The 27,068-nt window shown below is 48.7% G+C and overlaps 3 protein-coding genes across 4 annotated transcripts in view; 2 read left to right on the forward strand and 1 right to left on the reverse strand.

Moving 5' to 3' along the window:
- The window catches only part of LOC311316179 (solute carrier family 22 member 23-like), a 37,857-nt gene extending 32,584 nt beyond the window's left edge, over nt 1-5,273 (forward strand). For both annotated transcript variants that reach the window (XM_084446982.1, XM_084446983.1), the window contains exon 10: nt 509-5,273. In XM_084446982.1, coding sequence (XP_084303108.1) covers nt 509-2,090 — 1,582 coding nt within the window. In that variant the 3' untranslated portion in view covers nt 2,091-5,273. The remainder of the gene's footprint in view (nt 1-508) is intronic.
- An 863-nt stretch (nt 5,274-6,136) lies between these two features.
- LOC311316068 (tubulin beta-2A chain-like) lies at nt 6,137-9,992 on the forward strand (the record flags this gene model as incomplete). The annotated part of the gene is made up of 4 exons (XM_084446809.1): nt 6,137-6,193; nt 6,705-6,813; nt 8,153-8,263; nt 8,920-9,992. The coding sequence occupies 4 exons, from the start codon at nt 6,137-6,139 to the stop codon at nt 9,990-9,992; spliced, it is 1,350 nt and encodes a 449-aa protein (XP_084302935.1).
- Nucleotides 9,993-13,920: 3,928 nt separating this feature from the next.
- LOC311316414 (desmoglein-2-like protein) lies at nt 13,921-21,428 on the reverse strand (the record flags this gene model as incomplete). The annotated part of the gene is made up of 14 exons (XM_084447255.1): nt 21,317-21,428; nt 20,627-20,749; nt 19,890-20,045; nt 19,268-19,409; nt 18,967-19,130; nt 18,479-18,613; nt 18,116-18,301; nt 17,692-17,975; nt 16,959-17,101; nt 16,623-16,844; nt 16,210-16,443; nt 15,680-15,807; nt 15,217-15,558; nt 13,921-15,015 (listed from the first exon to the last, which is right to left on the reverse strand). Exons 1-14 carry the CDS (start codon nt 21,365-21,367, stop codon nt 13,921-13,923), a joined length of 3,405 nt encoding a protein of 1,134 aa, XP_084303381.1. The 5' UTR covers nt 21,368-21,428.
- Nucleotides 21,429-27,068: the final 5,640 nt, after the last annotated feature.

A 27,068-nucleotide genomic window follows, 5' to 3' on the forward strand; every position in this document is an offset into this window, starting at 1 on the left:
ATGCGGGCGAACGAACGGGAGACAGGATGCAGTTTCATGATACTGATACTGCAGCACTCCCCGTCGCTCGGCGATAAAACGCCGAGCGCCACGCCAACGCCGCAAGTGTCGTGCGGATGGACGTTACGGGGCCACGTCTTTTTTATAACCGGTCGGACGCGGAGAGCGGGGGTGTGAAGGTATCGGACCCTGCCTTCGCAGAACGCCATTAGTATTCGGATAATGCCGTGGTTTTAGTCGCAGGGCGCACCCTGTCTGACTGCTCTCCCTCCCTGTGGGTTTGTCTCTGTCAGGTGTGCCTGGCGATGGTTAGGGGCCATTTCCTGTTCCTGTTCTGTACGTGTACTGTACCTTTTGGGGAACATTGGTGTTGCACACCTGAACAACAGTCCAGCAGTCCATACGAAAGTATTGCGATTGAGTCCCGTGAGACGTGGTGACCACCCTGACTGGCTGACCTTCTCTTCTCTGCTCTCCCTCCTCCTCCTCCTCCTCCTCCTCTGTCCAGGGGCGGCGGCCTGGGCCTGGTCCTGGCCAGCGCCGGTTTCGGCATGCTGACCGCTCCCATCATGGAGCTCCACAACCAGAAGGGCTACTTCCTGCACCACATCATCTTCGCCTGCTGCACGCTCATCTGCATCATCTGCATCCTGCTGCTGCCGGAGACGCGCTACCAGCCGCTGCCCGAGACGCTGGCCGACGGCGAGTACTACCCCTCCAAGCCCCTCCTCCCGGCCAGGAAGCCCGGCGAGCAGCGCCTCCTGCTGACGCGCTCCGAGAGCGGCAAGGACTACGCGCGCGTGCAGGAGACGCCGCTGCACGAGGCGGCCGCCACCGCCGTCACCACCATGGACTCCACCGCCTCGTCCGCCGTCGACCTCGCCGCCGCCACGGAGGAGGCCCCTCCCCTGCTCGCCGACCCGCTCTCGGCCCGGGACAAAGAGAGCGTCCATGCGGCGCCGCCGTCCGCCGCCGACCCCCTCCTGGCCTCGGCTGAGGACGCCGCCGCCACGCTCGCAGCTACCGTCGTCCCATCCGCTGATTCGCCCACCCCTCCGGTCGACGACTCCGGCCCCTCCCCTACCAAAGACTCGGCCAGCCCCCCTGCCGTCCAGCCCAACCCCGCCTCTTCGCCGGATTCTTCCCCTCCCCCCTCCATCCCTACCTCCATACTGGTGTCACCCGTTCCTGTCGTCGAAGCCCCGCCCACCTCGGCTGACCCTCTTCTCGAAGCCGCTCCTACTTCCACTTTGGACCCAACCACTCCCCCTGTGATTGTAATCCCCCCTACCCCCACATCGGACTCTTCCACCCCACCTGCGCTTAAAACCCCCCCTTCCCCCACAATGGACTCTTCCACCCCACCTGCGCTTAAAACCCCCCCTTCCCCCACAATGGACTCTTCCACCCCACCTGCGCTTAAAACCCCCCCTTCCCCCACAATGGACTCTTCCGCCCCACCTGCGCTTGACCCTCGTCCCCCCTCACCTGCCCGCCCACATTCCCCTCTGGCCACTGACTCTGAACCCCCCCCCGCAACGGACATTGCCATATCCGTTGACTCAAGTCCCCCCGTCACAGTGGAGTCCATTGCTCCCACCCTGCTGGACTCCATGTCAGTATGTGAGTCTGCTGCGCCGACCCCTGATGACCCCTCTGCCCCGCCCCCCTCTACGGACGGCACCGCCCCCCCGGTCCCAGACTCGCCCCCCGCGCCAGAGTCAGACTCTGTGTCGCCCCGTGCGGATGACGGCACCCCCTCTTCCCCCGTCGTGGCGTCTCCTCCCCCGGCACCCTTTGACTCGGGTCACACCCCCGCAGTGGACTCTTCCACTCCCCCTCTCATAGACACTGTTCGTGCGAACACCCCTCCTCTGGACTCTACCATTATCCCTATCCCAGATGTTGTCCAACCCTCCTCATTTGACTGTATCACTCCGCTTGGCATAGAGTCAGCTCTCCCCGCCATGATAGACTCTGCCCCCCTGGAGGTGTTCCCCACCTCCTCCTCCCCCATAGACTCCGGGCTCCTCCCCGTAACAGACTTCGTCACGGAAAGCAGCGCCGTCAACGGAGTGGCGTCCTCATGATCTGGTGTCCCGGCCCCCTTGGACAAGGCGGAAGGAGGCGGGGCTTAAGCCACATGCAGGACGCAGCTCATGTCACATGACCTTATTTGGGCAGGGGGGGGGGGGCGCATATTGGCCCGCTCAGGTTTCAGACATTCCGGCTGCGTTGTAGGGAGGCAGGCCCCACCTGGAGGTGAGGAGGTGTGTTTGTTAGCGACGCCTCTTAGCTGGGAGCTAGCCCCCCAGCAGTACTATGTGGTGACGGAGGCTGCCGGCTGGGCCGTGACCGTGTGAAACCCCCTCGTCCCTTCAGCCCTGCTGACCATCGCTGGGCATCAGCAGCCCGGGGGTTCATTCTCTGGAGAATCGGCCTGCGTCATTTTATAAGCCCAAAATGCCCACAGTCACTGCTACAGTTGCGGTAAAAGTAAGTCGGAGAGATGCCATATTCATCTGTGCATTTGCCTAAACGTTGATGTTCCCCCAGTGTATCGACAGTGACGGCAAACCGTCTTACCTTGTAGAGAGAAAAAATAAATCCTTTAAAGTGTTACATTTTGAATGTCCATCCAGGGGCCGACTTCTAAAATGAACCGAGGTCAGTCTCTTACTTTAATGTCTCATTGTGGACATTTAGCCAACCACTTGAAAACCAAAAGTCGTTTCCCGCCCAAATTATAAACGTAGTGCCATACAATTCATTGGCCTCGTGAGACCGTCCTGACCTCGCGAGCTCACGGACCATCTGGCGCGTGAGGTTAACAATTCCTAGAAAGGATCAACAGCATTGGACAGTGAGAAGAGAAGAGAGAAAAGGCTGAATCAGCAGTCCTAAGTGTTATTATACAAGCATGTGTGTATGAATATGAATCACATGAATCAAATCAGACAAGATCCCAAAGGACTCTATTTTGTATTTTAAAGAATTGAGAGCTTTACCGCTGACGTGGCGTATTCAGATCGAAAGACTCGAGTCATGTGGTCTGGGTTGTTCTACCGAGGGCTGATATGGTCACGTGAGCGCGGGACAAGAGAGGAAGACTATGGTCCTGAGAGGAAGACCATGGTCCTATTTCATGTCAGAAGAAGCATATTCTTATTTTTCCACTCTTTTCATGAAATTGATGAAATGTACTGTATGAAATAGTTTTTGTAAATGTGATATTTGGGTGAACTGCATACCTTATGTTCTTGTGCTACAGATGTTGAGCTTGATTGCAAAAAAGAAAAGATTTTGAATATAACCTCACATGGTGTGCCCTTATTGTACCAAGCTGTAAAGCACTGTTACAATGTTTGTGTGAATGTAAGTGGCATCTGATCCTTTGCTATGGGGACAAAGCATGTAAGCAGTGTGATTTTGTCATCAAAACCAAGTGTTTCAAAAGTTCAAAGCACTTAGTTTTTAAAAGATGCAAGCAAGGTCTGAAATTGACAAATGAAGGACGGCCTCCTTTACAAATATTGCCAAACTAATATATCTTTCACTGCATTTTTAGAATGTACATTCTCTTTTGTAATGTAAAACAGTTTTTGTATCAAGAGTATATATGAAACTAATTTTACCTTACAAAAGCTGCAAAATTGATATATTTGTAATAATATCACATTTTGAAATGCAGGCCTACCCTTTGCTTTTCTACTTCACTCAGAATGTGAGAATTAACATGAACTACTTATTCTGAATCAGTGTGGATATGACGGAGAGCTATTTTGGGTCTCTTAATTGAGAAAAAAACTCTGATAATTGTGTTCAAAAACATATACATGACGAGTGTGTTCACCCGAGTCTGACGTTGGACAAAACCGTCCATAATTAAAGTCTGTGACTAACTACAGTAATGACAGTGGTAGCTTTAGCCGGAGATAACGAGATGCACGTGTTCACGGGGAGATCTACAGAGAGCAGGACGTGTAGATATAGGCCACCGTTTACAGGAATAACACAAAAAAAACAATGCTATTGTACTGTAGAGCTTTTGCAAATGTACAGTAATTCAACAATGTCTTGTCATTTCAAATGTGATGGAATCCACTGTCTCTTAATGGTGGGATTCATTTCAAGGTATATATCCAGGGAGTAACAGTAGTCTTCCCCATCTTGCGATATTAGCCATAGCAATTACCAGTCTTCAGATTATTACTTTATCACTGGGCTACGGTACATATTTCTACAGTGGCAAACCGCCATCAGTATTGTTCTCTCTCAGCTATTCCCTGGTCATATCCTATACATTCACCATGATGCAATCCAACAGTCTGCTGCCTGATATGTCCAGCGCGTCCCTTATAAGGCTTGTCTTCCTGGAACTTGTGTTCCTGTCCTCGAGGCTCCAGCATGGCATAGAACGATACGCGGCGCCACTTCAGTGTCCGGACGTTAAGTTTGTCGCACAGCTGTGTTGGCCCTGTACGGACATGCATAATTGTGAGCCTTCTCATGTATAGAACACACACCATGTGTCAAAGCACAATATTTCCTGGGGTCACGGGAGGGAATATTACTGAGAGAGTGCTGACCTTAATGTGAAGACTGTGGAGTTTCCGAAACAATACTTATTCACTTCTGTTTGACTTAGGGTACTGTAGCCTACGTGTGACTCACTGCAGAGTTCAGTAGGTTTGTTGTGGAGATACAGAGGTCTCTCACCCCCATGACAGCGATGCAGTAGACTTACCTGTCACTCCCTATCTCTTCAAATGTAATCCTGATCATCTCATCTTTGGCTAAGTGCAGAAATGCACTGCGAGTACACATACAGAAAGATGATGGATTATTGATGAATACATTACAACCTTCATTTTCTCACGGATTTGAGAAGCTAGAGACCGCTTCGTTTAAGAGCAGGAGGAGTTCTTTTAATAAGACATTAGTAGATGTCAAATGCAATGTGTAGTAGTGTAGAATACTAAAGATCAGTGGTGAGAAAAAGAAAACATCAGCGATGGGAAAACGGACACCTGTAACGTAAACTGATTGTGACCGTTGACGGATTCCTACTTTGTGACACTGGATGACCAACCAGCTTCAGGAAAGTCCCCACTGAAAACATCTAACATTTGGTGTAGGAAGATATTGCTTCTGTTGGTGGGAGATATGAATGAATGTAAAAACCATGGATTGTATAGGATGATATTTTCCATTACATTATTTTTTTGTTGTAACATGAGTAATGCACTTGTACATAAGCCATATGTGTTGTTGTAATAAACTTCACTATTTATTGATCAATGATGCATCTCTGGCTGTTTGAGTGATTTCTGTCTCAGTGAACCACTACAGTATAGTGTACTGTTTTTTTTACCTGCAGTATTTGGACATATATATATATATATCTGGAAAGTCATTTTATAAACAGAAATGCCCATGATAATAAGGATTTTCTACTATTATTTGCTTATCCCTGCTGCTTAGACAACCAATTAACTCGTTGCTAGTTAATGAACTACTTATACACGGTTTGGGTATGTATTAGTAGGCCTATACCCAGCATGGAAGACATGGCCATGAGTTGAATAAAACTCACTATATAAGGTTAGGCCTACTTGAGAAATTTACACGGATCACTATAGTAAGGGACTCTAAAGGGGAAGAAAACAGTAGCCTGTTACACAGCTCCAAACTGACCTCTGTTGGATATAATGTACATTGAAGCTGCAGCAGACGGACCCCGGGCCGCTGGAAAGAGATGTCTCCCATCACTTAACAATAAAACCATTCCTTTTAAACTCGAAAAAACCGTGAGTCGCCGATAAAAGATGCACTGGCAACAAGCAGTGGTTTGACCGGTCGAGGGACGAGTGACATCACGGCGAGCGATGCAGCATCCTCCTCAAATGCTCCACTGCATCAAACCGGCGGCCTCTGATTGGCTGGCCGTGGGACTGGGATGCAGCGCAGGTGTGACGTCGGCCAATCAGCATCATTTTATGAGGAGGCTCACCGTTCGCCCGAGGAATGTAGAAAGTGCTGAGAGCTGGTATACAGCTGGTTACATACAGATCTAGGACTGGACACCCGGTGAAGTTCAGACAAAAGGCTTTCTGCTCGCAGCCACTAACGCATCATGAGGGAAATTGTTCATATCCAGGCTGGACAATGTGGAAACCAGATTGGGGCCAAGGTAAGTTTATGACTGTCCGTACGCAGTCATTATTGTGTAAACTTGACTGAATTAACTGATTTGATTTCTGGGGGATCTTGATCAATGTAGCTTAAAGCCCTGCGAGTCACTGCATCCTGCGTGCCACATTTGTCTTTATCCTGTTACCTCAATATAGGCTATGCGACGAATATAATCTATAATGATATTGAGCTTGTCTGTCGCTGATCATGGTTTGAAAATATCAGTTTTCAGACAACAGGTATCAGTTCCATCCATCTCTTTGTGGGTGGGGTGCGGTCCACTTGGGCAGGGCACGGGGCACGAGGCACAGGCTGCAGTGATGTCGCACATATGATGCCTGTCATTTTGTCAACAGAAGAGATGCGCAATGGCGAGGCAGCGACAGGGCCGCATAATAATACTCCGTTCGTTTAATATTTAAGATACCTTGGACCAGTAGGTAATGTGAGAGGTGAAACGATTATATTGATTCACACCATCAACTTTGCATCCATCTATGTTCCAATAGTTCTGGGAGGTGATAAGTGACGAACATGGAATCGACCCTACCGGCAGTTACCAAGGTGACAGTGACCTGCAGCTGGAGAGGATAAATGTTTACTACAATGAAGCATCGGGTAAATATCTCAATGAGTCTTAAACTGTCACGGCTATGGCCAAATCATGAATTCATGTATGTGAATATGGACAATAGGCACTATAGCTGCAGGCACTATAGCTGCAGACCTCATTTGACTGTCATGCTGATTAATCTGTCTGTCTCTGCCAGAGAGAACTAGGCCCTGGCTACCGGCCTTGGGGAAATGAGGACAGCAGGGACCTGCTAAATAGAGCTCTCTCTCACTCTCCTTCTCCCCCCCCCCCTCTCTCTCTTCCTCTCCCCCCCCCCCACCTCAGGTCAGACAGGTAGCCTATCTGCAGTCTCTGTAAAACACAGCCTTAAAGCTGTGTGCATTGGTTTGACTTTAATGGCCAGCCATTTTGAAGGTCATTTCAAATGCATCCCCCCATTGCCAATCTGGGCTATACTGAGCCTGTGTTCCCACAGGAGGCATGCAGAGGCCTATACAGGCTGCCTAGCATGTCTCATGGTTATCCTGCCATATCCTATTTCCAGTCAGTGCAATGGCAGGCTCCATTGATCTCTCTTATTTCACCGTTGTGAGGCGCAAATTGATCAGGGATCAATACCAGCTACCGCACCACTACCACATGCACACGTGACTTCACATTCAGTCACACTTAGTCTGAGAAAAGGGGGGCGAGTCTAGCGGGGGGATGACATCTTGGTGTGAACGAAATCTGCAGAGCTCAGCGTTTTTGGGTTTAGTGCCCCCCCCCTTTTTTTTTGGAACCAGCAGTTTCTCACTGATTTTACTGCAGTCTGCAAGTGGGCGGGGGGGGGGGGGGCGGGGGGGACTCGGGGAGCGAGCAGGGTGAGGTAGGGAGGGCCAGGCAATCAAATGCAGCTGTGCATGCAGCAGTGTGCCGGAGCTGCGATGTCCTCAGCACTGCTCTCCCCGGTCACATGACCTCCCCTGCAGATGCCGCCGTCCCTGGCCGTGTCACAGTGAACGGGCTGCTCTTTATATAGCGCTGTTACCCAGAGCGCTTTACAGTGGCCTCTCGTACACCCACTCGTATTCACAGACCAATGGCTGCAGCTGGCGTGCAAGGTGCTGGCCTTGCTTATTGGGAGCGATTTGGGGTTTCGGTGTCTCGCTCAGCTTTACTCCGACGCACTGCCGGGAGGAGCCAGGATCGAACCGGGAACCTTCTGATTCCCAGACGGCTACTCTACCTCCTGAGCTACTGCCTGCCACCCCTCCCCACCCCCCTCATCTGTCACTGTGTGCTTTCATTCGACGTCCCGGTATATATTTTCAAAACGTTTCCTTGCAAACCGGTGTTTGTTGTGCACTCACTCCTCTTACCCCGCCTCTCTTTCTCCCACAGGCAGTAAGTATGTGCCCCGCGCCATCTTGGTGGACCTGGAGCCCGGCACCATGGACTCCGTCCGCTCCGGCCCCTTCGGACAGCTCTTCCGACCCGACAACTTTATCTTCGGTGAGTGAGGCGCCCGTCCCCACCTCTCCTATCCTCTCCTCGTGGCCCCTCGTGGTGTCCCCGGTCCCCTGGTGCGGCGGTCGAACCTCGTTTCCCTCGACGGAGACCTACAATCCCCGAGTAACGTTTTACCCGACCGCTCGGCGACGTGAGCTTTTGTGTCAGGCGCAGCGCGCACAGCCTAGACGGGGTGACTCAGCAAAACGCGGCCCACAGCTGCAGTGCTGCCGATCGGAACGTGGTTCCGAGCCTCAGTAAAACAGCAGGCTGGGAGGCTCCACCCGTTCTAGTACACTCCGTCTAGTACACTCAACATTAGTATGCGCTTGCTCTCAATTCCTCATGCCCTTCACTGTAGAAGCACAGATTTGCATGCAGTATGCCTACCAAGGACATCCACAGTACATTAGCCAATGCTATAGCATGACGAAGGCGGTTTATAAGACAATGCCATGATTCACAGTATAAGCCTAGTACTATTCACACTTGTTGCTATCAATACTTGCTATCAATGACATCTACAGGAATAGATAAGCAAGCGATATTATGACTTACTGTTACCCTATGCATCATCCCCCCGACTATGAATGTGTTTCTGACATCTTCAAGTGTAAAGGGGGCGTGTCCCTGACCGTGGTGCGTGGGTGTTCTTTCAGGCCAGAGCGGCGCCGGGAACAACTGGGCCAAGGGTCACTACACGGAGGGGGCGGAGCTTGTGGACTCGGTCTTGGACGTGGTGAGGAAGGAGGCGGAGAACTGCGACTGCCTCCAGGGCTTCCAGCTGACCCACTCGCTGGGCGGCGGCACCGGCTCGGGCATGGGCACCCTGATGATCAGCAAGATCCGCGAGGAGTACCCCGACCGCATCATGAACACGTTCAGCGTGATGCCGTCGCCCAAGGTGTCGGACACGGTGGTGGAGCCGTACAACGCCACGCTCTCCGTCCACCAGCTGGTGGAGAACACGGACGAGACGTTCAGCATCGACAACGAGGCGCTCTACGACATCTGCTTCCGCACGCTGAAGCTGACCACGCCCACCTACGGCGACCTCAACCACCTGGTGTCGGCCACCATGAGCGGGGTCACCACCTGCCTGAGGTTCCCCGGCCAGCTCAACGCGGACCTGCGCAAGCTGGCGGTCAACATGGTGCCCTTCCCTCGCCTGCACTTCTTCATGCCCGGCTTCGCCCCGCTGACCAGCAGGGGGAGTCAGCAGTACCGCGCCCTCTCCGTGCCCGAGCTGACCCAGCAGATGTTCGACGCCAAGAACATGATGGCGGCGTGCGACCCCCGCCACGGGCGCTACCTCACCGTGGCGGCCATCTTCCGCGGGCGCATGTCCATGAAGGAGGTGGACGAGCAGATGCTTAGCGTGCAGAACAAGAACAGCAGCTACTTCGTGGAGTGGATCCCCAACAACGTCAAGACGGCCGTCTGCGACATCCCGCCTCGCGGCCTCAAAATGTCCGCCACCTTCATCGGCAACAGCACGGCCATCCAGGAGCTCTTCAGGAGGATCTCCGAGCAGTTCACCGCCATGTTCCGACGCAAGGCCTTCCTCCACTGGTACACGGGCGAGGGCATGGACGAAATGGAGTTCACCGAGGCTGAGAGCAACATGAACGACCTGGTGTCCGAGTACCAGCAGTACCAGGACGCCACCGCCGACGAGATGGGGGAGTATGAGGAAGACGAGCTGGAGGACGAGGAAGAGGTCCGCCACTGATCGTCGCCTCGCAGAAGAACTAGTCTTGTGTGCTATATCCAACCAATCACTTGAAATTATCAATAATTGTTGCCTGGAGATACAGAGGTACAGTGTGAGCTATATGCAGTGTGCATATGAAATTAAATTCTAGCTGTTAATGCAGTTCATTGTGGTTCGAATAAGTTTATTGAATACAATGAGTGATATTAGAACATAACAATTTGGTGGGTATTGTTGTTGCTGGTTTTCCAATCCATGCTGTATCAATGTCTGTGGCAGAAGAAAACTATACTAAACATTGTTGTCAGAAATTGAGTTTTATAACATTTACCTCAAAAAGCATTCTCTGTTATGAGTCTCAATATTAAATATCCCTGTCCTAATGACACCGGTCTCTGTAAGCATCTTTTCGTAGAATAAACGCACATCAAGTTACACTTTTATCAAACAGAAGGTAATATTTTTCATTATTATTCATACATTAGGCCCTGGTTTTGATGAGCGGTCTTCTCCTGGGCAAAGCTTAGGCCAGACTGTTGGTGTTTGAGTCAGTGCTTCAGTTTGTTCAGGGTGACTGCTGCGACGTGGAACACTGATGAATCGTTAACAGGAAAGGATCATCTGTTAATCTTGCACTTGCTCTGATTGGCGAGTCTGTCTGATTTGAGGATTAGCATCTGTCATCTCAGGCTCAAAGATCGGGACGTTATCGATCAACGGCACTGTTGTCATCACCGAAAAGAAGTCCCTTGTCCTCGAAGAGATCTGCCTTCATCTTTGAGAACAATCACTTTCTGAGCTCCCGCTTGCATAGCGCTGGAAGAGCGAGGCTCACAGCCCAGAAACTGTCACTTCGTGTGAGGCGTGTAATCAGAGGGAAATAGTTCATTTTTATTGACTTCGGCAATCCATATACAAAGCTAACAGTTCTGTTTGGATAACAAACGCTGAGAAAAAGCTAAGCGTGCAGAGTCGTATGCCAGGAGGTCTGCAGTTGATGAAATCATACTGTAATAACCCCCTCCGGTGGGTCGTGAGGCCTATGTAAGAATTTGGAAACTGGGAGAGAGAAACCCTGGTAACAGAAATTGCATGAAGGAATGTGTGTGTGTATGTGTGTGTGTGTCTATCAAGGAAGAACCAGCCCACACGCACACACACACACACACACACACACACACACACACACACGTCACACACTCCAGTCTAAATCAATACCAGGTGTATGGTAACATGACACATGTTGCGCGCAGATGTCTCTGTTGATGACTCAGTCACAGATCACTGTGATTGCTGCTCAGTAACTCAGCCTTCTGCCCCTCGCCCGAAGACGCAATGACACATTATAAATGTGACCCCGACAACATGATGCATTAAATCACCTTCCATAGGCGAACACCATCAGTCAGCTGTCTATCACATCAGCTCATCGGATATTTAAAAATAAATAAAGTTCAACTATCTGTCACTTTAGTGAAAGCCTCACAACGATGTTTACCATCTCTATTAACTAATACATGCCAGCCAGCAATGTAGCCTACTGCTGTATATGTTCATTGCGTAAGGTCGTGTTATATGTTCGCCTTGATTAAATGTGAAGGATACTGTAAGTGGTCATGGTTCTAGAATGTATTTAAACAAGAGTCTGGCACATGACAAGGAAAAAACATATGTACAATGACAGGGGGCAGCATTATGAAAAATGGATTGTATTTGAATCACTGTAATGGAAACCCAGTCAGGCCAGTAGCCTAGCCTACCCTGTGATTGGTGATCGGCCATGTGAAGCGTCCAATGGCTTTGCTCCTCTTCTCGAAGCGTTACCCACGGGGAAACAAGAGATAGTTACAGGAGGCTATATCCTACTGTACCGAGAACCGAAGTCTCAACACTAACCTCGGTGGTGGTGGTGGTGATGTTGTTGCAAACAAGGAATAAATGTTGCCTCCAACTGCTCCTCTAAACACAACACTAGCTGGCTAGAAAGCGCCATTCTTGTTACAGTGCATGAGTGTGATAATCTAGCTTTGTCACCTTGTCTTTGTAGAGGTTCTAGAAAAGTCTGCTTGTTGCCCTACTTTTTAATAACGCTCAAGGGCGGGGATATTTCTGCTCTTTCATTTCCCTGGCAATCTTACTACAGTGAAAGACAATCTGACCCCTGAGATTTTGGAGACACAATGCTTTCATGGAAACCACTTAAGTGTGAGTGTGAGTGGCCCGTGCACCTGTATGTCCTCTGTCCAACTGCAGCTCTTCTCTCAGAGGAGAAGATCGGGTATACTGTCCTACAAAGGAAAAGGCCAATACCTTCAATTTTGGTTGAAAATTTGTTATAATAATTTTTGTCACATTGAAGTCATGTGGACAAATATCTTCTCTCTAATATGTAAAATATGAGAAAATAGGGGGTTGGTTTTACAGTAACTGCAAAAAGCCCTAGAGGCAAAAAACTTCATCAAAGTAATTTTCTCAGTTCCGCACTCTGGGAAATTACTGGCTGATATGGTATGTCTGAGTAGATCCATCCTGAGATATACTTCAGGGTGCGTGTCTCAACTCAGCCTTTAGGAGGCGCTACATCCAGTCAAACTAGCACAGAGCACACATCAGATCAATGGAACGTGTTTTAATGTGCAACTCTCAATGTGCAAAATAGTTGATAATGAAATAAATCATATCAAGCATAGAGATGACATACTGTCTATATTTTTTACAATATTACATAATAACAATAGACAAGAGCTTGCAGTTAGGGTTAGCTAAAAATTGGCTAAGCATCAGTAGCAATAACAGCAATATGAAGGTGTATCAGTGCATAGTAGGAGCCACCTCATGTTAACAATTCCCACATAACCTTGCTCATACTCACACAGAAAAGAAAAAAACAACCTAACCCAGTATTTAGCATCCTTCAAAAACGTGGTACATTTATCATGACTATTACTGAACAATAATTGCAATGAAAATTAGGTTAACAGAGACCAAAGACACTCTTTGGCTTAAAATGTAAATTATTTACAATAGAAAAATAGGGGATTTTGAGGGACAGACTTCTTCTGGGTTGGCAGCAATGCAACCTGCCACTTTTTGTGTAAGAATGAACTCAATGCTTGCTAATGGCAAATCTAGCACAAACATATACACAAACAAATCTAACACTTGGTAGGCTACTGTATTTTACAGTTAATATTGATACTGTAAATTGCATCTTATCCAACAGTATTAATCTTCTTACAATAAATTCACTTAAACGATCAACACAAACCCAGACCAGATCATTTTACGTCATAACGCTTGTTGATACAGTGAGCACTGAAATATGGATACAGTTAAATTCAAATCATTTATCTTCAAAAGGGGATGGTGGGAGCCGATAGAACTGGTAATTATTTCCATTTATATTCTTTCTCCTGCAGTACATTCAGCACATCCTGCTGTATATTATTTGACAGCTAAGCACACAAAACTTTCTCTGTCCAAATGTGTCTCTTTTCTCCTTTCACACCATCACTCCCTTTCTCGCGACTGTAGTAGAAAATGCACACTCACCTCGCCCATAATGGAGGACAAAAGTCTTAAGGGATGAGGCTGCCTGTCTGTCAGTTAGGGGCTGGTCTAGGCCTCAGAGCTGGTCTATCAGTGGGTTAGGGACTGGTCTAGGCCTCAGAGCTGGTCTATCAGTGGGTTAGGGGCCGGTCTAGACCTCAGAGATGGTCTGTCAGTGGGTTAGGGGCCGGTCTAGGCCTCAGAGATGGTCTGTCAGTGGGTTAGGGACTGGTCTAGGCTTCAGAGCTGCTCTGTCAGTGGGTTAGGGACTAGTCTAGGCCTCAGAGATGGTCTGTCAGTGGGTTAGGGGCCAGTCTAGACCACAGAGCTGCTCTGTCAGCGGGTTAGGGACTGGTCTAGGCCTCAGAGATGGTCTGTCAGTGGGTTAGGGGCCGGTCTAGGCCTCAGAGCTGCTCTCCACATTCCTCTCTGTGACCGAAATCTTCTTGTGTTGCACCACCACCCTGTGGCTGCCAGCGCCGCCGGGCGAGGCGAGGCGAACCGAGTCCCCGCCTAACCCGACGGAGCCCATCAGGAGGGCGGAGCTCAGCAAGGCGCCGCCCTGACCTCTGACCTCCGGGCCGCGCTCGCCGGCCCCCGCGGCCGAGCCCGCCTGGCCGCTCTCCACCAGCAGCACCTGTCTGGACGCGGAGACGCCGCCCTGTGAGGCGACGACGCGGCCTCCTCCTCCCGCTACGATCTGGCCGCCGCCGGTAACGACGTGAGCGCCTCCGCCCGCCCCCACCTGTCTGGACGCGGAGACGCCGCCCTGTGAGGCGACGACGCGGCCTCCTCCTCCCGCTACGATCTGGCCGCCGCCGGTAATGACGTGAGCGCCTCCCCCCGCCCCCACCTGCCTCTCCACCAGTAGTATGCCCTCCTGGGAGCCGTAGGGCCCGCCCACCTGGACCAGGCCCTGCCCCAGACCCAGCCCCATCTGACCCACTACCTGCTGGACGCCCACCCCCGTAGCCCTCCTCTCCAACAGCATCACCTGGGGCTGCGGCTCCATCACGTACACGGGCTGGGCGCTGTAGTACATGGCGGGCTGCTGGACGAAGAGCGCCGTGCCGGGGACCGCCACGGCCTCCTGCCGGAGGTGGACCCTGGGGACGGCGGCCGCCGACGCCCGCTCACCGAGCGCCACGTCCCGGAAGAGCGCGGAGGATGAGACGGAGGAGGCCAGGGTCGAGCTGCTGACTGCCGCGTCTCTGACCGCCTCCCTGTGGACGGCGGTGGAGGCGGCGGCGGCCGGTCCGGGACGGGACACGGACACCGCAGACACGGACTCCTCGGCCTCCAGGGCGGACCCCCGGCAGATCTCCGCCAGGGTCTTGAACTTGGGCCCCAGGTCGTTGAGGAACTCCAGGTCGTCGTCGGCCCCCAGCAGGCTGCAGCAGCCCACTGAGCCCACCGGCGACCCCCGACCCTCGTAGTCGTAGACGAGCGGGGCGTCGTCCTGCCGGGCCTGGCCGGCTACGTGGCTGGCTTTCTGCAAGCGGGCGGCGAAAAAGCTGTGAGAACGACAGCTTGAGACACTTCGACACAAACATGGCATAACAACATTGCTGAGGGGAAACGCTTGTGATACTGCTCTCTCTAGGACCTGGCGGGGTTTTCTCGTGGAGTCGGAAGGGAAAACTCAACAGCTACACTACACATCGCAGCAGGCTGCGGCCTTTCTGACACTTACGCTCGAGTAGTACTCCTCCAGGAAGGTCTCGGAGAGGGCGATGCCGTCGTACGATCCCGCGCCGTATCCCGCGCCGTATCCCAGGAAGACGTTCTCCCGTCCCGCCACGCCTCCCCCGACCGCGCCTCCCCCGGCCACGCCCGCGTAGTCCACCTCCTCGCGCCCGCCGAAGCCGTGGAAGCCGTATCTCTCCGACGTCGAGACGGAGATGAAGCCGCCTCCGCCTGCCCCTCCCCCTCCGACCCCAAGTTCCATTTCGCCATGCCCGCCGTATTTGTTTACGTCCACGGCATCGACCATGCCGCGGTCGACCTCCACGGGAACCTGGAGCATGGGGACTTCCTGGGAGGGGGGGGACAAGGGCCAATCAGTGCGATGAACACATGCGGCGTGTAGGAAAAGCAGGTTTCTGATCAGTAGGTGTGTTTGCCGAAGATCCCAGTGGAGTAGATGCTGTGCCTACCTTGTCTTCTCCTTGTCCCTCAGTGTGGTATGCGATCAAGTGTTCTTTAGTGTCGAACGGGATGGCCATAAAGTGTCCCATGGCGGCCGGACCTCCACACAGGCAAAACAGCAAGAGGAGGGGCAGCACTGCAAATACGCACGCACACAAACACACACACACGCACGCCTTTTAAATCACCCTCCAAAACAGACAAAACTAAACACAATGTTGCTCTCTGACAGGATGCAACACTTTCAGACATGCCTCCTGCACAACTACCGACAACGTCTCTTCATCCTCTGAACTCGGACCCAATATCAGTTAACCCGCCGTCTGCGAAAACGCGGCAGTCGACGCTAACGCGAGCTGTCGGTAGCCAAGCCGGTCAACCAGCTTTCCCAGCGCTGTGAGCAGCTCTAGGCTCGGCGCCGCTCGGCTACACATCAGCTCACCGGCGGAACCCCAGCCTTATAAGACGGTCTCCTCTCCCCGTTCAGGTTATTAGCCAGCCGGTCGGAGGAGAACAGCCCCCGGGGGCCTCGACTCACACAGCAGCAGCAGCAGGCCCAGCAGGAGCAGGAGGACCCCCCAGGCCCCCAGAGTGACGCTCCCGGTCTCCCTCGGCGCCAGGCAGGCGGTCTTCGCCTCGTCGCAGGTGCACACGGTCAAGTCGAGCCACTGCACGCCGGGGCAGGCCTTGCCGTGCATGTCTTTGATCTCCATGGCCACCCGGTAGCTCCCCGGCCACAGGCGGGCGTGGTCTCGCAAGATGGCGGCGGTGTCTGAAAAGGCACGAGAAAAAAAACCCAGAAGAGGTTTCACCGGAGAGAAAACTACAGGTCCGCAGGCTTTGCCGACGATCGGGTAGCCGGGACATAATAGCCTTGTTGTAAAACCCACATTTCCACATTTTCTGAACGTTTTCTGAACATTCGGAAACACTGCGTCTATTTCGCCGTACCGTTGAGGTGCTCCACGGCCCACTTCTCCTTAGCGTTGGTCTGGACCACCCGGAAGGTGAAGGGCGCCCCGTTGGGGAAGGGGTCTCCGTCCACGGCCGTGACGTACACGGCGTTGTCCCCCCAACACATGGTCGGTGTCGAGCTGGTCACGGTGGGACAGTTGTCATTGAAATCCTCCACCTGGATGGCTATCGTACCCGTGGCTGTTTTGGAATCCACTTCTGTCAACAACAACAACAACAACAAGAAAAATTACAAGTTGAGAACATTACAGATACAACAGAGAGTTTTATTGACAAAGCAGATTGTTAATTGGTATAGTATAGTATAGTTGCCATTGGTGATGCAGATTATTTTGGCGTAGTAGGTTCCATTGATCAGGAGACTGGACTCTCGATCGGGCACTTTGTTCAATCTGATGTCCGCTGTCTTCTCATCGATGATCAGCCAGTTGCCAACGTCGTGTACTTTGGCATATCTGATTGTGATAACAATGGCAGACATACAGTATTAAGATGAAACCTTATCCTTTCCCAGATGGCACATACTGCATTCCTACACACTCTCATATAGAGTCCATTGTGCCTTTCAACCGAAGTGACATGTAATATATTGATGCCTTGCAGGGCCGGCCCTAGCATTTCAGCAGCTCTAGGCGAGATTTGTTGAGGGGGGGGGGGGGGGGGGGGGGGGTGCTGCTGCGCGATTTGTTGACGGGGGGGGACGGGGGACGGGGGGTGCTGCGCGATTTGTTGACGGGGGGGGGGGGGGGGTGCTGCTGCGCGATTTGTTAACGGGGGAGGCGCACGGCGCTGGGCGGAGGCGCCGCATCGCATTGCGAAGCGTAATAGAGACAGTAGGGATTACGGAATGAAATTATTTTAATAAAAATAAAAAATAATTTTTTTTTTTTTTTTTTGGTGCTCCTTGGCCAGGCGCCCCTTGGCCATTTGGCGCCCTAGGCGACCGCCTATTTCGCCTATGCCTCGGGCCGGCCCTGATGCCTGGTTTAGTTTTCAGCTGAAGTACAGTGAGGCACATACAGTAGGAGAAGCCCTGTGGTCTTACCTGACGTTGGTAGCAATCTGCAGCGTGTCGCTGTCTATGGCGGCGTAGTTGATAATGACCTTGTTGATGATGTCCGTGGTCGGGTTCTCGGAGATGGTCACCACCTTGACGGGGGGCTGAAAGCGGGGTCCCTCTCGCTCGTTCATCACGTTAATCTTGATCTGGTAGGTCTTCCCTTGGTTTGGTACCTGACCCCCACTGGAGGAGGAGCCAAAGTTGTACTCTGCCTTGTTGGAGACACTCACTGCTAGGTTGAGCACCTTCAGCTCCTCGTAATCCAGAGCCTTTCGTTTCAAAACGGAGAAGGCAAGTTAGCTATTGTACAAAACATCAAACAAACCCATTTGGTCTGGGTTGGACGTCATTTTGACATCCATTTCTTGTTCGGCCCAAACTCTGTACCGACGGAGATGGCGTCGCCCACCTTGATGATGACGAGAATGCCCTCGTTGGTCTTGGCATCGGTGGTGATGCTGAAGTAGCCCGCCTCGTTCCCGGACACGATGGAGAAGACGGCCAGCCAGTTGTCGGAGAACATCAGGTCCAGATCCAGGGCTCTGATCCTCAGAACCTCCACGTTGATCGTGTTCTCCATCACGCTGCCCTCGTACTGCGACCCGCACCGCGTTCACAGAGAGACACACCCAGAGAGAGACACACCCACAGAGAGACACACCCAGAGAGAGACACACCCAGAGAGAGACACACCGGTTCGTATCGGTCAGCGAGACAGATGACAGTAGATAATGAAGACGGTGTTTGCGCTCGTTTCGTCGGCCATCCTTACAGACTCTTTCTCCAGGGTGGGGACGTTGTCGTTGATGTCCAGCAGCGTAATCACCACCTCCGCCGAGGCCGAGTTCCCCCCTGGCGCTCCGTTCATGTCCGCGCCCATCACGGTCAGGGTGTACGTCTCTTGCGTCTGGACGATGAGAAAATCGACAGGTAAGCATCCACACATTAGATTCTATTTTAATTGTCAAGACAGCTGTACTGTAGGGGATGGGGGGTGATTTGGGAATCATAACTTTAGAGGCATAAATAAGTTTGATAAATCTGCATATTATCCCAATTGTCATCACCATGTACATACTGTGATCACCAGAATGGACATATACTGTACATAGGTTTGGTTTGTATTATTACAGTAAATGACTACCATATTGGTCAGAGCAACATGGACTAGGAGCCTTTGGGATTGTTTCATATATATACTGGGTGTTTATACAGTATTGGCATAGATGATCTATAGCGCAGCAGGGCGTGGGGTCTCACCTCTCTGTCCAGCGTGGTCTGGCTGACCACGATCTCCCCGGTCTGGTAGTTCATGAAGAACATCCGGTCCGAGGAGCTCTTCTGCACGATGCTAAAGTAGATCTGGGTGTGAAGGGTGCCGGGTTCGTCCGCGTCCGTCGCGTTCACCCTCATGACCACTGTGCCTGGAACGGAACCGAGTACGACCGTTCAAATGCGGTCCGAAAAAAGATTGCACTTTTGAACTTGAGCGCCGGAATTAAGTTTGAATATTTAACTAATATTTAAATTTAAAATCACAATTGCGATAAATCTGAAGAACCTGACGCGCTGGACTCGTAGACGGATCCCGTCTGGTGCATGGCGAACACCGGTGGGCAGTCGTTTTGGTCCAGGACGATGACCGTCACCTCTATGTCCCTCTCAGCCCGTTGCCCACTGCTGTACGTGGCCATTCCATATAACTAGAGTTAAGGAGTTACGACTGGTCAGAACGTTTCAGTGTCATCACCACATGGAATATTTTGTGTGTAGCCCTTCTTGATTCATCTTTAATGAAAAGTGCCCTTGGGTGCTTGGAAAGGTGCTTCGAAGATGTACTGTGACTAGTAACCGTTATTATAGATGGATGGATGGATGAATAGACAGACAGACAGGCAGACAGATAGAATAGATAGATAGATAGATAGATAGATAGATAGATAGATAGATAGATAGATAGATAGATAGATAGATAGATAGATAGATAGATAGATAGACAGGCAGGCAGGCAGGCAGACAGATAGATAGATACACAGACAGGCAGACAGATAGAATAGAGATAGATAGATAGATAGATAGATAGATAGATAGATAGATAGATAGATAGATAGATAGATAGATAGATAGATAGATAGATAGATAGATAGATCGATCAAGGATGTAGAGTTTATGGGGGAGTTTACTTTGTAGAAGGAGGTCTCCTCTCGGTCCAGTTTGCCATGGATCCGGACCAGGCCGGTGTCTGGGTTGACGGTAAACAGACCCACAGGGTGCAGGTTAGCTCCGTGCCCCTCCAGGGAGTAGAACACCCTCTCTGTGTACTCCTTATCAGACTGGAGCTAGAACGGATATACGCGTCAGCACTTTAGTCATATCCGTAACAGTGTTGTGTTTTGCTACATAGAAGTATGAAGTGATAGAAATGTATTTAACCGTTTTCAACAGTTTACTGTTCAAAACACGTGTTTTGTTTTAGACTAAGCTGAACACATCCGCCAGTGTGGGTGCGCACCGCAAACTGAAGAGCATATGCTCAGCGCAACTCCTCACAAACCAAAAACAGAAAGACCAGAGGCCTTCAACAACTTCTAGATTTTGCTGACAGAGATATGCAACTGGTTTACCAGAATGCAAACCAACACTTATCCTAAATTAATGTAAAGGTTAAGGTATTTATATCCTTCTGGGCCACTCAGTAAAAGGTAACTATAGATCATGGTTCATAAGCAAAAATCTATTGAACTAACTCATCCCTGGTGGAGATAGTATTATTCTCTAAAACAAAATAAAATCTCTTTAGTACAGTATTATTCTCTAAAACAAAATAAAATATATTTAGTACAGTATGTCAACCTCCTGAAACGGTACCACACTCTGCATCACCCCAGAGGTCGAAACGGTGTCAAGATTGAGATCATACTTTAAATATGGACTCCCGTCTCATGTAATCCTCCTTATTCTCATACAGTTTGGGAGGAGGAATGAGCCATTCTCTCTTCCGTCTCCTCATTTGTAGTTCACCGCCATCTGCCACTCGAACAAACTAAGGGAATAAATTAAAGGGAGTAAATACATACAGCAGGCTGTATGATGACTTTGATTTTTCGTGTGATGCGGCAAGTCTGTTCAACATCTCGTGCAATGCATTAACATCGATGACATTGTGAGGCTGTATATATCAGTCCTTATCTTTATAGGTAGGCTATACCTATAGGTATTTAAGGTTTGTAGAAACCTTAAATAAAAAACAATTGTGGTCCATTAAAATAGCACACCAAATGAGCAAGCTACAAGATTTATCTACAATTTATCTTTATCTTTAAAAAAAAAAACACAAAAAAAAACTCTTCAACTGCTATTTTTTTAAAGTCAGTTGTCGACCATTTATATCTTTTTTTAGAGGCAGAAAACTGATTTGCCCGTTAGGTATAGCCTACGCACAATTATATAATGCCTACAAACCCAGAAACAAAGATGGAATTTGACTATCATCTGAAGATTAGGCTATATCAGCGACACTTCCGTTACACATGCCACACCTGATACAATAAATTCGGAGATATCAGCTGTCTCTCGACATGGAGAATAAAGTGAATATATTCTTACTTACCGTTAGCATGAACGGCAACAGCAAAACGCTGGATTTTGAAATACAGACCATTGTAACTTGACAAAGTTTCCCTTCCTGGTGTAGGCTATGCACGGTGAGTCTTGGCTCTTTCCGTTGGTCTGCTGGCCAACATTAGACTTTGGCCTCTGATTGTGCAGAGAAACTTTCTCTGATACGATACAAGCTGCGAGTGGGCGGTCCTCAGTCATTCTATTGCATACGCTGAGAGGATTCCTAGGAAACGACACAAAAAGGAAGCTGTGACTGTTTTAAACTGGAAAAGTAATTGTTGTGAGAATGTGGGCGAACTCAACTCTATTTCTAGCTGTTTATTATCGCAGCCCAAGTGTTCATCACAATTACAGATAGTCTAGCCTACTTTATTGATCCCCGGGTGAAAGATAGTGATAGTATGATAAAATAGGCTACCTGGTCAAACAAGCAAAATTGTAAAAAATCGAAATTGCAATTCATCTGACCTCCATCTTGAGACAAGCAGGTCCAGTGCACTGGCACTCATCTGTTAAACTTCACTCAGGGCAGTGAAATTCCTATTCCAGTGTGTCTCATGAGGGCAGCTGGCCTACAAAACAAAAACTCCCAGCTGAAGTTTTTTGATACAGTGTGGCGTACAATTGAGTGTGTGTGTGTGTGTGAGAGAGAGAGAGAGAGAGAGAGAGAGAGAGAGAGAGAGAGAGAGAGAGAAACATTTAAGAATTCCATATCTGGATATGTTGCCCAAGTCACAAGAAACTCCTTTACAACCTAATGGCCTTAAGTGAGTGGGGAGAGGTGTAATGCTTTCATCTGCACTGATAAAGGCATGTTCATGCCAAATCTCTTCACTGGGCTGCACATACTAGGTTGGGAGGTAGAGCGGCCGTCTGGGGGATCTCAAGGTCCCCGGTTCGATCCCAGCTCCCGGTATTGTGCAAGACACTGAACCCCAAAATCGCTCACGTGTTGCAAGGTGGTGCAGTACTTAGCACTGTCGCCTCACAGCAAAAAGGTCTCCGGTCTCAGGTTCTCCTCGTGTTTGCAAGGGTTTCCTCCCAAAGTACCCAATACAAAAAGATGCAGAAGAACAGATGCTCTTCAGTGCGGTCCTTGACCAGGGCCTGGACTGAGTACTTGGACTTGGTCCCTGGGTGCCATGAATGATGGCTGCCCACTGCTCCTGGCTGACCTTGGAGGACAGCTTGGATGGGAGAAATGCAGGGAACAATTTCCACCGGTGACCACTGAAGACATGTGTGTTGTGTGTGTCACGTGTGGCCAAATAAAGACCCCTCGAGGTCCAGAAATGTATATGAAAAGAGATTTGGCATGAGCATGCCTTTATCAGTGTCTATCAGTGTAGATTCTAGGCATTCTAAGGCATGTTCACGCCAAATCTCTGTTCTCGCCAAATCTCTGTTCCCGCCAAATCTGTTCTCGCCAAATCTCTGTTCTTGCCAAATCTCTGTTCTTGCCAAATCTCTTTTCCCTAGAGTGTACTGCGCGGGATCCTGGTGTAATCGATGAGTCATCTTCAGGTGTCGAGCTGTGAGAAGAAAGACAAGAGTGTCGGAGGGGAAAGGCAGAGGAGCGTCACATTAATAATGATTCCATTTCCGGCCCCCCCCTCCAGGGTCATGTGACACCTATTGGACCCCAGTTCCTGACCAAGTATGTGTTTAAAAAAGCTAAGGCAGTGGATACACTTGCGTTTCAGTCACATACCACTGTGACAAAGGCGGTACTGTCATGCAAACAAAGCACGTACTGTCGTACAATAACCGAAACCTCCCAGATTGTGTCTACACATTTACTAGGGCTGTTTCAAAAGATAAGGACTGTATTATAAGGTGTGGCATGTGCAGTATAAAGACAGGGCAGACTGTTGATAGAGGAAATGCATTTGAGCATATTTGAGGTCGCAGTTAGTGAAGACTGAAATTAATGGGAATCAACTCCCATTAATTAAAAAATTAGCGTTAAAATTAGCTTTAAAAGACAAAAAAACATAATCTCAAGGCACAACATCTCACCTGTCTGGCCTCCATGTAGACCATAACGTTTTGTTTAGGCCTATGAGTGAATGTATGTGAAGAGAATAATCTTTGAATTGTCCTGTTGTATAGTGTATATGTCTTTCAGATTTTTCTGTCTTGTGGAATTTTAAGAAGAAAAAAAAATCTTTGTAAACATAAAGTACTTTTTCCCCATAGCTGTTTGTACAGTAAGGTTTTGTTTTATGATTGCGTGGACCCCCAAGAGAACTAGCTGTTGTTCACCAGCGACTGGGGATCAACATAAATAGCTATGCCGATAGGTGTGTCCATTGACATGGCTCTGTCCAACCGCACTGAACCCTTGGCCTGGACACACCCTGTTGGGGGAGGCGAGGGGGGGGCAGATTACAGCAGCATATCTCTCTGGAGGCAGTAAAAGAGAACAGATACAGTAACATCGCTATGACAACCGCCATAAGTCATACCTGTAATAACCTCTGCCAGACAATCAGATACAGTATTTTTTTTGTGTGTTTGTGTATTTGTTGTGACGATTCGACCCAGAGGCACGACATAAAGAAACAGTTGAGTGATTACAGCACTAAGGCTTAAAGGTGTATTTTGTCTTAAAGGTTCAAGGTTTATTATATATATATATATATACATAATATGAGTATCATGTCTTGCTTGTAATCACACAACTAGAGGCATATGAGATCATCGCTACCGATCTGTGTCAAAGATGTCCTAAACCCTAAACGTTCTCTCTGGGCCTATCAACTTCTGTCACCCACACAATGATTTCTCACTAATGACGTGGGTGTTTGTGTGTGTCTGTTGGGGAGGGGGGTATGAGCAGATTAATTTCCTTGGGATTCACAGTGCCCCACCCAAATTTGTCATCTACTTACTGCCGCATTGAACAACATTCTTGAGTAGGCTACACCTTTCTAGCCTGACGCTCCAGATAGTTTGCTTCACATACAGTAAATGCATAAAATGTTTAATTGTATTAGGTATAGGAACATTTAAGCGTGGAATAAATACATTATAAGAAATGCAACACTATCAAAAATAGAGTAGGTAAATAGTTACAGACATGTCACCAACGTAGTAGGCCACTATATGTTAGCTATCCCAGTAATCCATTTTAGGATATGAATAACAATAATAAAACCCAAACCAGCTCCTGGAATATATTGAGTAAACTAGGTACAACAGCCAAAACAGAAGTGATAAACACAATGCAGAGAGCAAAGAGGGAGGGAGGTGATGACTTGATTGGGACAGCTGGAGACATAGTGGGATGGAACTGGACATGAGGAAAACAGGGGGCCTCTCCAGGAACCATGGAAACCTCTGGAGGACCTCAATCGGGAACGGGGGAGGGGCAGTGCCAGTAGGATAGAACCGTCTGTCTATCACCATCTATCACCCCTCAAACGCTCCTCGCTGTCACTCACTGTCACTCGTCATTTCAGCCCAGGGCTCAAAACAATGACCTACCTGCCTACCTGCTCCAGGTAAAACTGAATTGATGTGCCTGATTAAAATCACTACGGGAGCTATTTAAACAGTGTGCGGACGTCACTTCTCTGATAAGTTATATTTTTGGTCAAGCAGCTGTTACTTTTCATTCTTGGGCGTGCGTGCATTTCTCTGCTGCTAAAAGTGAATTTATGTATCAAACAGGAAGTTCAACTGAAATGACCTCATCACACTTTCTCCAGTCAATGACTAAGTCCATCAGGCTTGTCCAACTCTGCATGGAGGGATGGTGTGGCAGGAGTCTCATCCCGCAGGAATCAACTATCAGCTGTGTAAAGCATAGATAATTTACCCTTTAGATCAACTCCCACATAATACTTTACCAATGGCCTAGTAAATGCTTTATAACTACTTGAATTCATCAAGAATTGCAGTATTATAAAGTGTTTATAAAGCATCTATTAACCCACTTACTAACCATTTGTGCATGTATAATTCATTACATGGATAAATGCATGCATAAAGTACTTATAAATAGTTTGTCAATCATTAACTTCTACATTATAAACAACCCGATGAACCATTAACAACTCATGAAAAACGTTTGTAATTGATATGATACGTAATTTACAAATGGTAAATACATTGTTTATAAAGTATGAAAAAACTGTGAATAAACAGTTTACATTAACTTAAATGTATAATATGTAATATGTGGATTATTTCCCCCATCTAGTGTCTAAAGATAAGAACTGCAACAACACAATATATTGGTTGCCAAAATGCCAGATTGAGAATGCACTGTTTCAGTCATACTGTAATAATATCTTCACTCCGAGAGGAACATACCGTTACACTAATCAGTAATCACAATCAAGTATTTCAGAGTGCCATGTAATAAGTTATGTTAGATGCTGTAGTGTGGAGATAACGTTTCTACGGTCTAGTAGAAAAGTAGATGTCACCATGTGACTTTATCCCATGAAACTCCATAAACTCCGTCCAACGAGCAAAGGCTGGCCCGATATTAATCAGACTTTTGCTCCTTCTTCGGTCATTGAGCTTTTGACATTCGTATCGCACGGTTCTCCGGGGTTCAGGCGGAGAAGCAGGATGACGAAACTCTGCCATTTTACCAAACGTTTAGCTGAAAACTCACACACACACTTGATGCTAACCAACATCTATAATGCTGCTAATTCATGGAAGTATAACGTTAGCTTGCTACTGCTAATCTCACAGTGGTGAAGCTAGAATAGTAGGCTACCTGGCAACCCAGCACGCAGTACCAACGCTGTAATACTATTGGCTGGTATGATATCAACAGAGTGTCATTGTTGGGCCGTCAAATTTTCATAATGTAATAATTTCAGACAAAATATATTTTTTTATGGAAAAGCAATACTTTTACTCTGCAAAGCCCTGTGGATGTATTATTATTTTTTATTTTTTTATTTTAATCCACATATTACATATTATACCTTTAATAATACAATATTTATAAATGTGTTAATAAATTGCTTACTAATGTGTAATAATGAATGAATAACGCTTTATAAATGATGAATTAAGTATTTACTAATACTTAATAAATGCTTTATAGTGTGCCCTTATTATAAAGTGTTACCTATACATGCTGACGACATGCATCATGGGTGGGGGACGACAGGTTCACTGTGCACTAGTTAGTCACAGCAGCATGGTGAAGCCAGACCATATAATTTCACTGATTTGCATTGGTGTACCTTCCCCCTCAAGGCCTCTCATTATGTCCACACCCATGACCCATTGGAAAACATTAAAAACATTTTCTAGTCAAACCTGCAGCATGTCCTTCACAGTATGTCCTTCACTGCAAAAACAAACCAAGCATGGACAATGCTATACAAACTGCACTTTCTACCACAGATGGTCAACTTGTAGCTGAAATGTGAGAATAGGGGTAAATATGATCATGGCAGCTGTTTTCCTAGTGGCTCCTTAACTGCTGTCCTGGTCTCTCTGCCCGTCTGCTGGCTGTTCACCCACGACTAGTCTTATCAGAAGTTTATGATGATAGCGTGAGCGACACTGCCTGAACGCTGCCTCCCCCACGTCAGCCTCCGTCCAACTCACATTCCTGTGGGCTTAGTGAAGAGCCCTTTTCAGTTACTCTTACAGCCAACGCTTCAACCGCACACTGCATAAAATACGGTTCAGGGAGGTCATCCATTCCAAACGGAGGTCAACCATTCCAAACAGACCTAAAACTCTATAACAACCATAGACTT

The sequence above is a fragment of the Borostomias antarcticus genome, assembly GCF_949987555.1.
Source record: "Borostomias antarcticus genome assembly, chromosome: 12".
NCBI lineage: Eukaryota > Metazoa > Chordata > Actinopteri > Stomiiformes > Stomiidae > Borostomias > Borostomias antarcticus.